The 12,326-nt window shown below is 39.5% G+C and overlaps 1 protein-coding gene across 1 annotated transcript; it reads left to right on the top strand.

Moving 5' to 3' along the window:
• The first annotated feature begins 7,561 nt into the window (after positions 1-7,561).
• On the top strand, positions 7,562-8,393 carry LOC147616805 (protein FEZ-like). The gene is made up of 2 exons (XM_086777207.1): positions 7,562-7,921; positions 8,094-8,393. The coding sequence occupies exons 1-2, from the start codon at positions 7,562-7,564 to the stop codon at positions 8,391-8,393; spliced, it is 660 nt and encodes a 219-aa protein (XP_086633333.1).
• Positions 8,394-12,326: the final 3,933 nt, after the last annotated feature.

Genomic DNA, 12,326 nt, shown 5'->3' with positions numbered 1-12,326 from the left:
GTGATGTAGCCAAGCCCATCATACTTCTGTGTTGGAAGAATTCAGATGCACCTTCGAGCCAGCTTCTCACTATTATGTGTAATCCCTACATTAGCCATTTGATCTCACATATTTTTTATCCACAAGATAAATGCTTGAACAGCTTCTCCTTCAACAAACTTTTTAGTAGCAAGCTAATTCTCCATGTTCTGAATCATGGTTTGATTCCGAGTCTCATACTGATTTCTCAGTATGATCTAAGCCTCTTCAGCCTTAGTAGTATATTTAATCAAAGTGAGAAGAGAATCGCTTACATGGTGATGATGGCACAAAGTGCGTTAGCATTACACCTTCTCCATGCCGCCCAAAGAAGTGTAGCATTTGACAGAAGCATGTTTGAAGGTTTGTTGGGATTGGGACTTCCCATTGGTTCTGCATCCATTCCCATAACAGTTTCTAGGAGCTCATAAGAGTCTAGAATGGCATTGATTTTGAATTTCCAGGGAGTGTAGTTTGTCTAATCAATCTTGCCTTCAGTGAAGGCAGGTGGACAAACACGCAAGACTGGTGCAGTAGCACATCAGAGATAGAAGCCATCACTCCTACGATTCTATGCAAAGAAAGACTAAACTTTATGCACTATTCTTGCTAAGAGCACCTAAGATTTGATACCATATAAGAATAAACTTTATGCACTATTCTTGCTAAGAGAACCTAAGCTCTTATACCATATAAGAATATGGCACAATGGAAAGAGATAGCAAGACAAAGCACAATAAACAATGCAATAGATACATAATGGAGAGGATTTAAAAAAAATTATTATACCAAAGAGGTACAAGTGATGTTGTTTTCCATCTGCTGCGACGTGTACCTCCATGTGACTTGCCTTGTGATACCTTGCTTCCTAAGGTATCCCTTGCCTATTGAGATTTGTTGGCCCTAGTATTGGTCACTTTGTTGACATTGTCCTATTACTCATAACAAAACCTTGTTCTCTAGATACTTTGGGCTGATTATTCTTTATCAACCTGATCTCCTCTAACATCATAAGAGGTATCAACTCCTGGAAGTTGGAAAACTTGTGTTTGAGTGAAATAGATATCTCAAATGGCTTCTTTTGTTTGGCCGATTATTCTTTATCAACCTGATCTCCTCTAACATCATAAGAGGTATCAACTCCTGGAAGTTGGAAAACTTGTGTTTGACTGAAATAGATATCTCAAATGGCTTCTTTTGTTTGGCCAAGCCTCTAAGTGTGACCAACAAAAGATCGTCATCCTCAACTTTAACACCAATGGATCCCAGCTAATCCACTATCTTCCTAATCTTTAAGACATAATCACTTATGTTGAGGTTACAAGGACATATTAGGGAGTTTGGAAAAATCCCACTACTTTGGGAATTTTCTTTTCAATCTATTTGTTGGTGTATCTTGAGCATAACAATTCCAAAGTTGTCAGAGAATGTGTATCTTGAGCATAACAATTCCCAAACTTCCTAATACGGTCTTTTACCTTTTTTGACCTCATGCAACTCTTGCTTGAGCTGAAGTTTCTTGGTTTTGGAAGAGAAAAAACTATTATGATCACTACAAAAAATGAATAGTGCAGCCGCGTGAAGAGCCACAAAAATTACAAAGGAACCATAAATGGAAAAAAAACATTCACGCAAATATAAGCGCGACTATGTACGCAGCTACAACAATGCATATAACCACGTGTACACCAGGACATATAGTTGTGCGCCTATAGCATCACATATAGAAAATTCTCCAATAGCTCATATAACCGTGTTTATAGTAGCGCACATAACCACGTCCATAGCTACTCGCGGCTATAGTCGTGTATTGTCTTGCAAAAAAAAACAGGGACATATAGGGTGAGATATGTGGGGCACATGTGCCCCCACGTATCTTGCCCATTTTGTCCCCTTTTTTAAATCACATTATTTAAACTTTTTTTAAAAGACAATCACTTAAAACACAAAAAAACAAAACAAAACAACAATGTCATGTTTTTATTGCTTTCAAATCATATACAAAGTTGCAAAATACTAAAAGTGTTTATGTACCAAAACAAATAAAGACTTATAAGACACTAATTAAATTAATTCATTGTCTTTGTCTTCATCTTTTCCCGCATCTTCACCACATGCACCACTACCTTCATCATCACTATTACTTTCAACATCCTCATCTTCCTACCTTAAAAGAAAATGCAATGCAAACAAGTTAGCCACAAGCAAAACAAGTTGGGTGATAATTAAAAATCAAGTTTAGAGTCTCACTAAGTTGCCCTGTCAAGCTTGTTAGATATCTATTTTGGTGACCAGTCCCTGGCATTTGAGCCACTCCCAAGTGTCCGCTTCATTGTGGTGTTTGTGATACCTATTCTCCCCAGACTTTGGGGGTGACCTATTACCCTTTCCTACTACAATAATTTCTTCGCCCCACGCCTAGAGTTCAAGTGGCTCCAAGCTACCTGTGTCTCTAAAACACGTTGCAAATCTTGCACATGCTTTATTGTGATTTGTTGTAAACATAGAATTGTTCCCTTGCATCTCTCATGGACATGGAATCTTCTGACACAACTACTAATGCTGACTTCGCATGGGTGCCTCATCATCATCAAAAGAAGAAGGCATCGATGGTTTTCTATGCATGGTGGGTACCTAAAAATCATGCCATGCAATACAAGTGTGTGAAATCACCATTCAAGTTCATCAAGCACAAATTTATCTCCCTAGAATCTGCCAAAAATAGCTCTGTGGAGTTTTTTAGACTACGCAGTTGTCAGCACAGCTATATACGTAGATAGAGCCATTTCCATAGCCGCGTACTAGGAAAAACAATCGAATACTTCCCTCCTATGCTTCGCTGATTGCTTTTGTATTCTTGCATTTACTGTTTGCAGGCTATTTTGGAGGGAGAGGAGGCTACCTAATTTCTAACCCTGCTCTCCCATCTTCACAACCCCTTCTCCTCATCTCCCTCACAAGCTCTCCTCCTCTTCTACTTTCCCTCCTTCACAATCCCTCCTCCTATCAAGGTATGTACCTTGCTCCTTATCTTCTTTGTTTTCTTTAATCTTTTGTTTCTTGAAGGTGCACTAATATAGGGTTTTAGAAGTACTAGTTATTGCTTGTTTCTCTTTAATCTTTTGTTGCTTACATCTCTTGTATGCTTTCTTGTGCTCTTGTATGCTTGTATGATGTCTTGAATCCTTAACTAGTTATATTAATAGTTTTTTATAAATAACAAATTTGCTTATCTCAATGAATTTTGTGGCTAGGTTTAGGGTTTCTTCTCCAAAGAAGATCAACCGCGTGTACAAGCTCTTTTCACAAGCATAAGAGGTAAGACCCTTCACCTTGCTCTCTTGTATGCTTGTTTTCTCTCTTCAATGATTAACTAGTTATATTAATAGTTTCTTATATATAAAAACTTTGCTTATCTTATTGCTTTTTGTGGCTAGGTATAGGGTTTCTTCTCCAAAGAAGCTCTTCTCACAAGCATGAGAGGTAAGCCTCTTGACCTTGCTTTTTGTTATTTTGGCACCTTCAGGTGCCGAGGATTAGTTTTCTTGCATATATTTTTCCTCTAGGCCTTATGCATGCATGAGACCTTATTCATGCGTGAGCTTCATGTATGCGGCTCTATGCATGAGGCTCTATGTGTGAGGCTTGTATGCATGAGGCTTCTATGCATAGGTCTCATGCATAGGCTCTATCCATGAGACCTATGCATAGGATTCTATGCATAGGTCTCATGCATAGGCTCTATCCATGAGCTCTATGCATGAAGCCTATGCATAGGCTTCTTGCATAGGCTTTATGCACGAGCCTTCTATGCATGAGCTTCTATGTATTAAGGCTTTATGCATAAGCTTTTTATGTAATGTATGCTCTATGTGAGCTATGTTTCTATGTATTTATGTAATGTTGTTTTGCATATAGATGCAAAACAACATTATGTGAGCTATGTTTCTATGTATTTATGTAATGTTGTTTTGCATATAGATGCTCTATGTGAGCTATGTTTCTATGTATTTATGTAATGTTGTTTTGCATATAGATGCTCTATGTGAGCTATGTTTCTATGTATTTATGTAATGTTGTTTTGCATATAGATGCATCATGGGGTTCATCACCATAGGACCAAGATCAGATTTATGGAGGGACATCCTCTAGTGCTACACCCATACCCATAGATGAAACAGATTTGCAGCGTGTTTTAGAGGCATAGGCGGCTTCGAAGCGCCTGAACTATAGGTATGGGGCCGAGAAATTAGTATTACATCTTGGCAGATTTGAAGGGCTATATGCTTGCACAAAGGTTAGTGAAGGACAAATGATTACATAGAGATTATTGAGGGCATTCAAATATACAAAACTCAATGCATTTGTACTATATGGTTCACACTCTAGTTATGGCCACGTGGGCCCATATACACGGACCATCTAGATCTATGTAAGAAGCAAAGCTTGTTGTTTGGTACCAAGGTATCTTTTTCTGATCAACCCCCACAGGACTCCCTTGGCACTGTTGTGTCCCATATTGGTTAAGATCACCCTGCATCTTGGGAAGAGGTCTTCGACTTCCAGTTGTGATTTTGTATATATATATATATATATATATATGTATATAGACCTTGCTATTTTTTCATATACCCTTGATATTTTCAATAATGTAAGTGCTAATATATACCTTGCTATTCTTAGATATAGAATCAAAACTACAAGCACCCATAGCAACAAAAAGAACATCGTGTATAGAAGTGAACCATAATGTGTTACAAAGAAGTAAAAAAGGATTACGAATAGGCCGGACTCTTCAAGTGATGGCTCAAGTTTACAAGCCTAGTGGCACACCATGTGGTCATATAGCAAAAAGTCTTGCATTTGAAAAACTTGTGCGAGAGCTACCCAAATGGTGTGGAGTCTAAAGAGAGAGATGAGGAGAACATGAGTGCCTTGAGATCTAAACCTATGCTACACAACATTGGTGCTTTAAAGAGAGAGATCAGGAGAATGGGAGTGCCTTGAGATCTAAACCTATGCTACATGGCATTGGTGCGTAACTTGAAACCATGTTAAGATTTTTTCCAAATAAGGCTACCTAGACTGATGCGAGAAATGGGGGGTATTATTTTTTTAATGCTACCTAGATTGGTGGGAGGAACGTGGAGTATCATTTTTTCCCAGCACAGATACTCTCAATAATGTAAGCACTAGTATAGGCGTTGCTATTTTTCATATAGTATAGAAAATACTAGCATGTATAGCAACCAAAAGAACATTGTGGATAGCAATGAATTGAATGTGTTACAAAAAGGTTGTAAATAATTGTTGCAAATAGGCCCAACTCATGAAGTGATGGCTGAATTACAAGATTATCATATAGTCATCACCACAAAGTCTCGTATTTGAAAAACTTTTGGAGGAGCCAGATGAAAATCCCTCCCCCCACAAAATAAATAAATAAACAAATAAACAACATTCAACTTACTAGCGGAAGGAAGAAAAAAAAGGGGGGAAACCGGTCGTCAAGCACTCACGAGTCACAACAAAGGAAAGAAAGCCTGCGCTTCGACTAGAAGAAGAGTTCTTTGAAGCGCCAGAGCTTACTGGGACATCACTGCTGCTGATAAATCAATGACTGCTTGCTGATGATAAATCAATGACATTAGTTTGTGGGGACTCTTGACCCGGAATCAGGATATGATGTCCGTAGTCAAAAGCTTTTTTGTATGGCGTGGAAGTTGACGGTTTTTTAGAAACATTGGGTCAATGCAATGCATGCATGCAAGCGTCTAATTATAAGGCAAATTCCTAGCCACAGTCTTGGTAAGAAGTTTTGTATCGGTTAAAAGTAGAACTTCCACGCGTCTGCAATCGGTCGCAGACAATTAGAATTTCTTCACACGCCACGCGCACACCACTTCCTTTAAATATTCATATCTCTTACCTGAATAATCGGCCATTTCTCAGCACTGTAAGCTTTTCTTTTTTTAATACCAGCGGCGACCTATCCTCCATTCCGAATACTTGTTAATATATGGAAGCCATAACGCGTCAACCAGCTGATCAAGATGCGAAACAGAGACGTGATACCGCTAGTAGTAACACTAGTCGTGAGCACGAGAGTGCAGTCCCGCCAGGCTTCCGATTCTACCCAACCGAAGAGGAGCTTGTAGGCTACTACCTTAGGAGGATGCTGCAAGGCCACAAGCTTCCCGTTCAGCTCATTCCCACCGTCGATCTGTATAGCCACGACCCTTGGGAGCTCCCAGGTTAAACTAATTCATTCATTTTGCTTTGATTCCGTGGTGTATGCAGCTAACCTAATTGGCACTAACCTTGCAATTAGCAGCTCGCAGATTTTGGTTGCCCTATTAATTGCATCATGCTCTAACTGATATTCTGGAATTGATATTTCCAAAGGTGATCAATATCTTGCTTTCGAATTTTCGCAAAATTGAAACTTGTCTGAACGGTTAAGATTTCCATTAATTCTAATAAGTAAATATTATATATATATATATAACAAAGAGAGACAGAGAGAGATCTTTCGAGAATTTCTCGTATTTCCACCAAAGTGACCATCTTATTCTACCAAAGTGATGATGATCTTCTGTGAATTGTCAAGTGTTCCTCTCTTCTAAATATTTATACCTTTCCTGAATTGTAAAGATTTCTACGAAAGTGATGATGGTCTTTTATGAATTGTCAAGTGTTGCGTTAAGTAATGATTTGGGCAAGGTGATTAATTGCCATGGATTTACCTTTATTAAGCTTCCATTGTTGAAAAGGTACCAACATGAGAAAGAAATTAACGTAAGACTTGATCATTTGCTGGCCTTCTCTTTACAAGACATAAGTTCTATGAGTAGTTAGAAGAAATGCAAGAGAAGTTTGGTGTGCAACCTTTGTTATCGGGGTTCATCGCTTTTCTTCTCCCGTCTCCACCTCTTTTCTTTAATTTTCCTGGAACCTTATCTCCTGAAAATCTATCCTCGCCCTTTTTTACTTATATAAATCGAAATGCATAGTATATTTTTCTGTTGAAATCTATTTTTCAAATACAAAAATGTTTACTACAACTGATTTTCATCACCAGCCCTGAAAGCTAGGAAGAATCAGTGGCCATTACTCTAGCATATTACGAACATATAAGCTATATTGCCTTAAATCTCACACACATACTTTATTTCTCACTACACCGCTTTTTATTGTATTGTTTTATTTATTTTTGGTTGCTTTGCTTTTGTTTTGCTACACCTTTGCATCATGGCCATATTATTTTTTAAAAAATTAAAAGTTATCCATCATTTTGATTATTGTTATTACTCATTTAAAAGCTATCCATCATTTTGATTATTGTTATTACTCATTTTTGCCTCTAATTGGTAGAAATATACAGAAATTTTATTGTAGTCACGTTCGGGTTGAGTCGATCGTATGTCAATCATGATTAGACATCTTCGGCATATTTTATCTTGTAAAGGTTTTTTTTTTTTTTTAAAGAGTTGGATCGCAGTGGCCCGTGCGTTTAATACGGACTTACTCCTTGCATGCAGCCATGGCGGCACAAACAGACTGTCATGAGCCGGCGGAGTACTGGTTTTTCTTTGTGCTTCGTTCTAGCAGGTTCCGCAATGGGGAGAGGCCCACTCGCCGCACCACGACCGGCTATTGGAAGGCCACTGGCACGGACACGCTACTGCATGCCGGCAGCCATGAGCATAATAGCGCCATGAGGGCGCAGCATCATCATGAGCATGATCATCAGAGTCATCATCAGTACTTCTCAGCCTTGAGAAAGACTCTGGTCTTCTACGAGGGCAGAGCACCCAGGGGTACCAAAACTTGCTGGGTCATGGACGAGTACAGAATGGACCCGTCCTCACATCAACACCTCCGATACAATATCCATCCTCAGGTCCACCCTCAACCTATCTTAGCAACTGCGCAACCCAAGAAAATAAGCTGCACGTTCTCTTATCTTTAATTTCTTACATAGGATATGACAATATCGCGTTTCCAACTCTTCTTTCTTCTTGCTTCAATATGGCGATTACGCTCGCTAATAATTGAGCATACTGGTGGAGCAGAATGTCGGCTCTACGATCTGTCGCCTTCGACGAAAGCGTCTCATGCGGCCAGCTTCTTGGACGGCGGCAAGCGTTTCTAAAGGAGCCGGCCCTGTTCCTCCGAAGGGTCACAATGCATTAATGCAGCAGGAGCAAGCTGCAAAAGTATACGCGGGCCATGTCCAAGCGAGGCCACCGGCGCATTTTGCAAGGACTTCCCACAATTCGACTTCGTCAACACCATCAGCGCATGACGTCTTGGCGTGTGATTATTCTTTGCACAGCTCGCCGATAAAAGACTCATGGATGATGTCGAGATGAGTCAAGAATTTTCTAGCCTTCCACCACAATCAGCTCGCTCAAAATGCATAATGCGCCCTCCAAGGCTCGAGCTACAGCAGCTGTCCAAATCAGCTTGTCCGGACATGAGATTGCCAGAGGCCTGCACATCCGCTCTCTGGACGCCCAGCCTCCAGAGTCCGGCCAGTCTCGATGACCACTTGCAAAACTACGACATTTCGAATTGGAATCAAACGCACTGATGACCGACATTCGTGTGTGAAATGCAACTTTTGTCTAGTGTTAAAATATAACCCTAGTCGTCGGACTGCTATAAATAAAACTTACTTTATGTAAGTATTAGCTTAGGTTTATTTTATTACATTTTTCAGTTCTAGCTACCAACGATAAACGGTAACACCAGAGTTTGTAACAAACTACCCTATATATATAACTCTCAATACGAAAGCAAGTAATTCAAGCGTTTTAGACTGTTTTAAACATTCACTCTTCACTCCGTGTTTTCAAGATTACGCTAGTTTTTACTTGGTATAATTTGTTTTAGAGAACTAGGTAGTCTTGTTTCTTTTTGGTTACCCTGCTCCCCTCTGTGTGTGTTTGGCTTGTCTTTTGATTTGGACCTCAGCCATGGCTTCCACTCAAGGTGTTAGCAACCCGAGCCTACCTGCAGTTGCTCCTGCACCTGTGGCAAATTCCATAGCTTCACGCATTCACTACATTGATGAGCTAACCAGCTCAAACTATGTTGTCTAGCGTGTTTGCATGGAGATCCTCGTTCAGTGCTCTAAGCTCTGGTCATTAATTGACAACTTTATGCCATCCCCACCTACAACAACACAGCTCCAATGGATCTTGACACCTGGAAGAAACGGGACATTGCTGCCCGTATAGAGATCATACAACATCTTGGCGATCACCAAGTGCAACTTGTATGCACTCTTCTAATTTTACATGTCTCTAAACCACTCACCACCATGACTAGTCATATGATTGAAGGTGCCACAATCCTTGACATGTCTCTTGTTGTGGAACTGAGCATGTGCTACATCACAAATAGTTGCTCACTTTTGTCATCACCACTCTATTTACTAGATGATGCATAATTACCTTACTGTAACTTTTCACTTCTCATGCATTTTGCTTTTTATAGTAGTCATTTGACATGTGCCCTAGTTTACCACAATAATAGCACATTAGGGGACATATGAATATATTTTGGGCCTTTTGCTAATGAAAGTATGACCAATAAGAATAGAGGATTATGCACATTTGGCCTCCTTTGAATATAGGGAGGGAGACTAGGATGTAGGGAGGGGGACTAGGCTTTCAGTACTGATAATTACACTTGTCCCTCTAAAAAAGTAAAAGGTTTAGGGTAGGTATGGTCCCACCATTTTCGTGGCTCAAAAAGCCCTTAAAATTTTAAAAATTTTGAGATTCCCCCAAAACTCACTTTTCTCCCCAAAAACCCATCTCAAATTTCATTGTAGTCAAAAATTTCATTTTCAAGTCCGCTTTCCCACTTGAACGTCCAAATTATACTCTTCCTCCCTTCCTCTTCCATCTCTATCTCATTTGCCCAACCCTAATAAAACCATCAAGCTCGAAACCCTAATCTACATAGCATCTTCACGTCTTCTTTCTGTATCTCATTTGCCCAACCCTAATCTTACTAGTATAGCTTCACAATTGATATGGTTGCACCACGAGACCAAAAGATGAGATTGAGGAGATCTCACTGTACAATAAGAGGGACAATGATGGTGCTTGGGTGAGAGAGGCATTTTGCAAGGGTGCTTGGGTTTTCTTGCAGCCGTCCGCACCGAGTTCGACGAGAGATGTGATGGAACTTCATTGGAAGGGTCATTTAGAGGGATTCAAAAAATCGAGCAATGGAGACTTGGTGGCTATTGTACAACATGTGTACACAGTACGAGACATATATCTTTGTAAACAAACTCCATTCCCATGCAACTGTAAGTATCATAGGGAAGGAAGGAGGCTTGTGATATTACGATAGCTATATCTTTCATGTTTAATGATCTTATTTTTGGGTTGTAGGTATTTTTCCTTCCAACTTAATAGAGGTATTTTTTTCCTGAGACGTGTACCTCCATGTGACTTGCCTTGTGATACCTTGCTTCCTAAGGTTTCCCCTGCCTATTGAGATTTGTTGGCCCTATTATTGGTCACTTTGTTGACATTGTCCTATTACCCATAACAAAACCTTGTTCTCTAGATACTTTGGGCTGATTATTCTTTATCAACCTGATCTCCTCTAACATCATAGGAGGTATCAACTCCTGGAAGTCGGAAAACTTGTGTTTGACTGAAATAGATATCTCAATTCTTTTGTTTGGCCAAGCCTCTAAGTGTGACCAACAAAAGATCGTCATCCTCAACTTCAACACCAATGGATCCCACCTAATCCACTATCTTCCTAATCTTTAAGACATAATCATTTATGTTGAGGTTACAAGAACATATTAGGGAGTTTGGAAAAATCCCACTACTTTGGGAATTTTCTTTTTCAATCTACTTTTTGGTGTATCTTGAGCATAACAATTCCAAAGTTGTCGGAGAATGTGTATCTTGAGCATAACAATTCCCAAACTTCCTAATACGGTCTTTTACCTTTCTTGACCTCATGCAACTCTTGCTTGAGTTGAAGTTTCCTGGTTTTGAAAGAGAAAAAACTATTATGATCACTACAACAAACGAACAGTGCAGCCGCATGAAGAGCCACAAAAATTACAAAGGAACCATAAATGGAAAAAAACATTCACGCAAATATAAGCGCGGCTATGTATTGGCTACAATAGTGCATATAACCACGTGTGCACCATGACATATAGTTGTGCGCCTATAGCATCACATATAGAAAATTCTCCAATAGCTCATATAACCATGTTTATAGTAGCGCACATAACCACGTCCATAGCTCATATAACCATGTTTATAGTAGCGCACATAACCACGTCCATAGCTATGCATATAGCCACTCGTAACTATAGTCGTGTATTGTCTTGCAAAAAAAACGGGGACATATAGGGTGAGATATGTGGGGGACATGTGCCCCCACGTATCTTGCCCGTTTTCCCCCCTTTTTTAAATCACATTATTTAAACTTTTTTTAAAAGACAAACACTTAAAACACAAAAAAAATACAAAACAACAATGTCATGTTTTTATTGCTTTCAAATTATATACAAAGTTGCAAAATACTAAAAGTGTTTATGTACCAAAACAAATAAAGACTTATAAGACACTAATTAAATTAATTCATTGTCTTTGTCTTCATCTTTTCCCGCATCTTCACCACATGCACCACCACCTTCATCATCACTGTCACTATCAACATCCTTGTCTTCCTACCTTAAAAGAAAATGCAATGCAAACAAGTTAGCCACAAGCAAAACAAGTTGGGTGATAATTAAAAATCAACTTTAGAGTCTCACTAAGTTGCCCTGTCAAGCTTATTAGATATCTGTTTTGGTGACCAGTCCCTGGCATTTGAGCCGCTCCCAAGTGTCCGCTTCATTGTGGTGTTTGTGATACCTATTCTCCCCAGACTTTGGGAGCAACCTATTACCCTTTCCTACTGCAATAATTTCTTAGCCCCAGGCCTAGAGTTCAGGTGGCTCCAAGCTACCTGTGTCTCTAGAACACGTTGTAAATCTTGCACATGCTTTATTGTGATTTGTTGTAAACACACAATTGTTCCCTTGCATCTCTCTCATGGACATGGAATCTTCTGACGCAACTACTAATGCTGACTTCGCATGGGTGCCTCATCATCATCAAAAGAAGAAGGCATCGATGGTTGTCTATGCATGATGGTGGGTACCTAAAAATCATGCCATGCAATACAAGTGTGTGAAATCACCATTCAACTTCATCAAGCACAAATTTAGCTCTCTGTAATCTGCCAAAAATAGCTCTGTGGAGTTTTTT

Source organism: Cibotium barometz, chromosome 38 (genome assembly GCF_041138505.1).
Source record: "Cibotium barometz isolate CiBa-2024 chromosome 38, ASM4113850v1, whole genome shotgun sequence".
Classification (NCBI taxonomy): Eukaryota; Viridiplantae; Streptophyta; class Polypodiopsida; order Cyatheales; family Cibotiaceae; genus Cibotium; species Cibotium barometz.
Note: the sequence above shows the minus strand (reverse complement) of the source record. Positions and strands in the feature narration are given on the sequence as shown.

Coding starts and splice junctions, on each gene's coding strand:
- LOC147616805 (XM_086777207.1), top strand. CDS start 7,562: ATGGCGGCACAAACAGACTGTCATGAGCCGGCGGAGTACTGGTTTTTC. Junction 7,922..8,093: donor GATACAATATCCATCCTCAG/GTCCACCCTCAA, acceptor CTGGTGGAGCAG/AATGTCGGCTCTACGATCTG.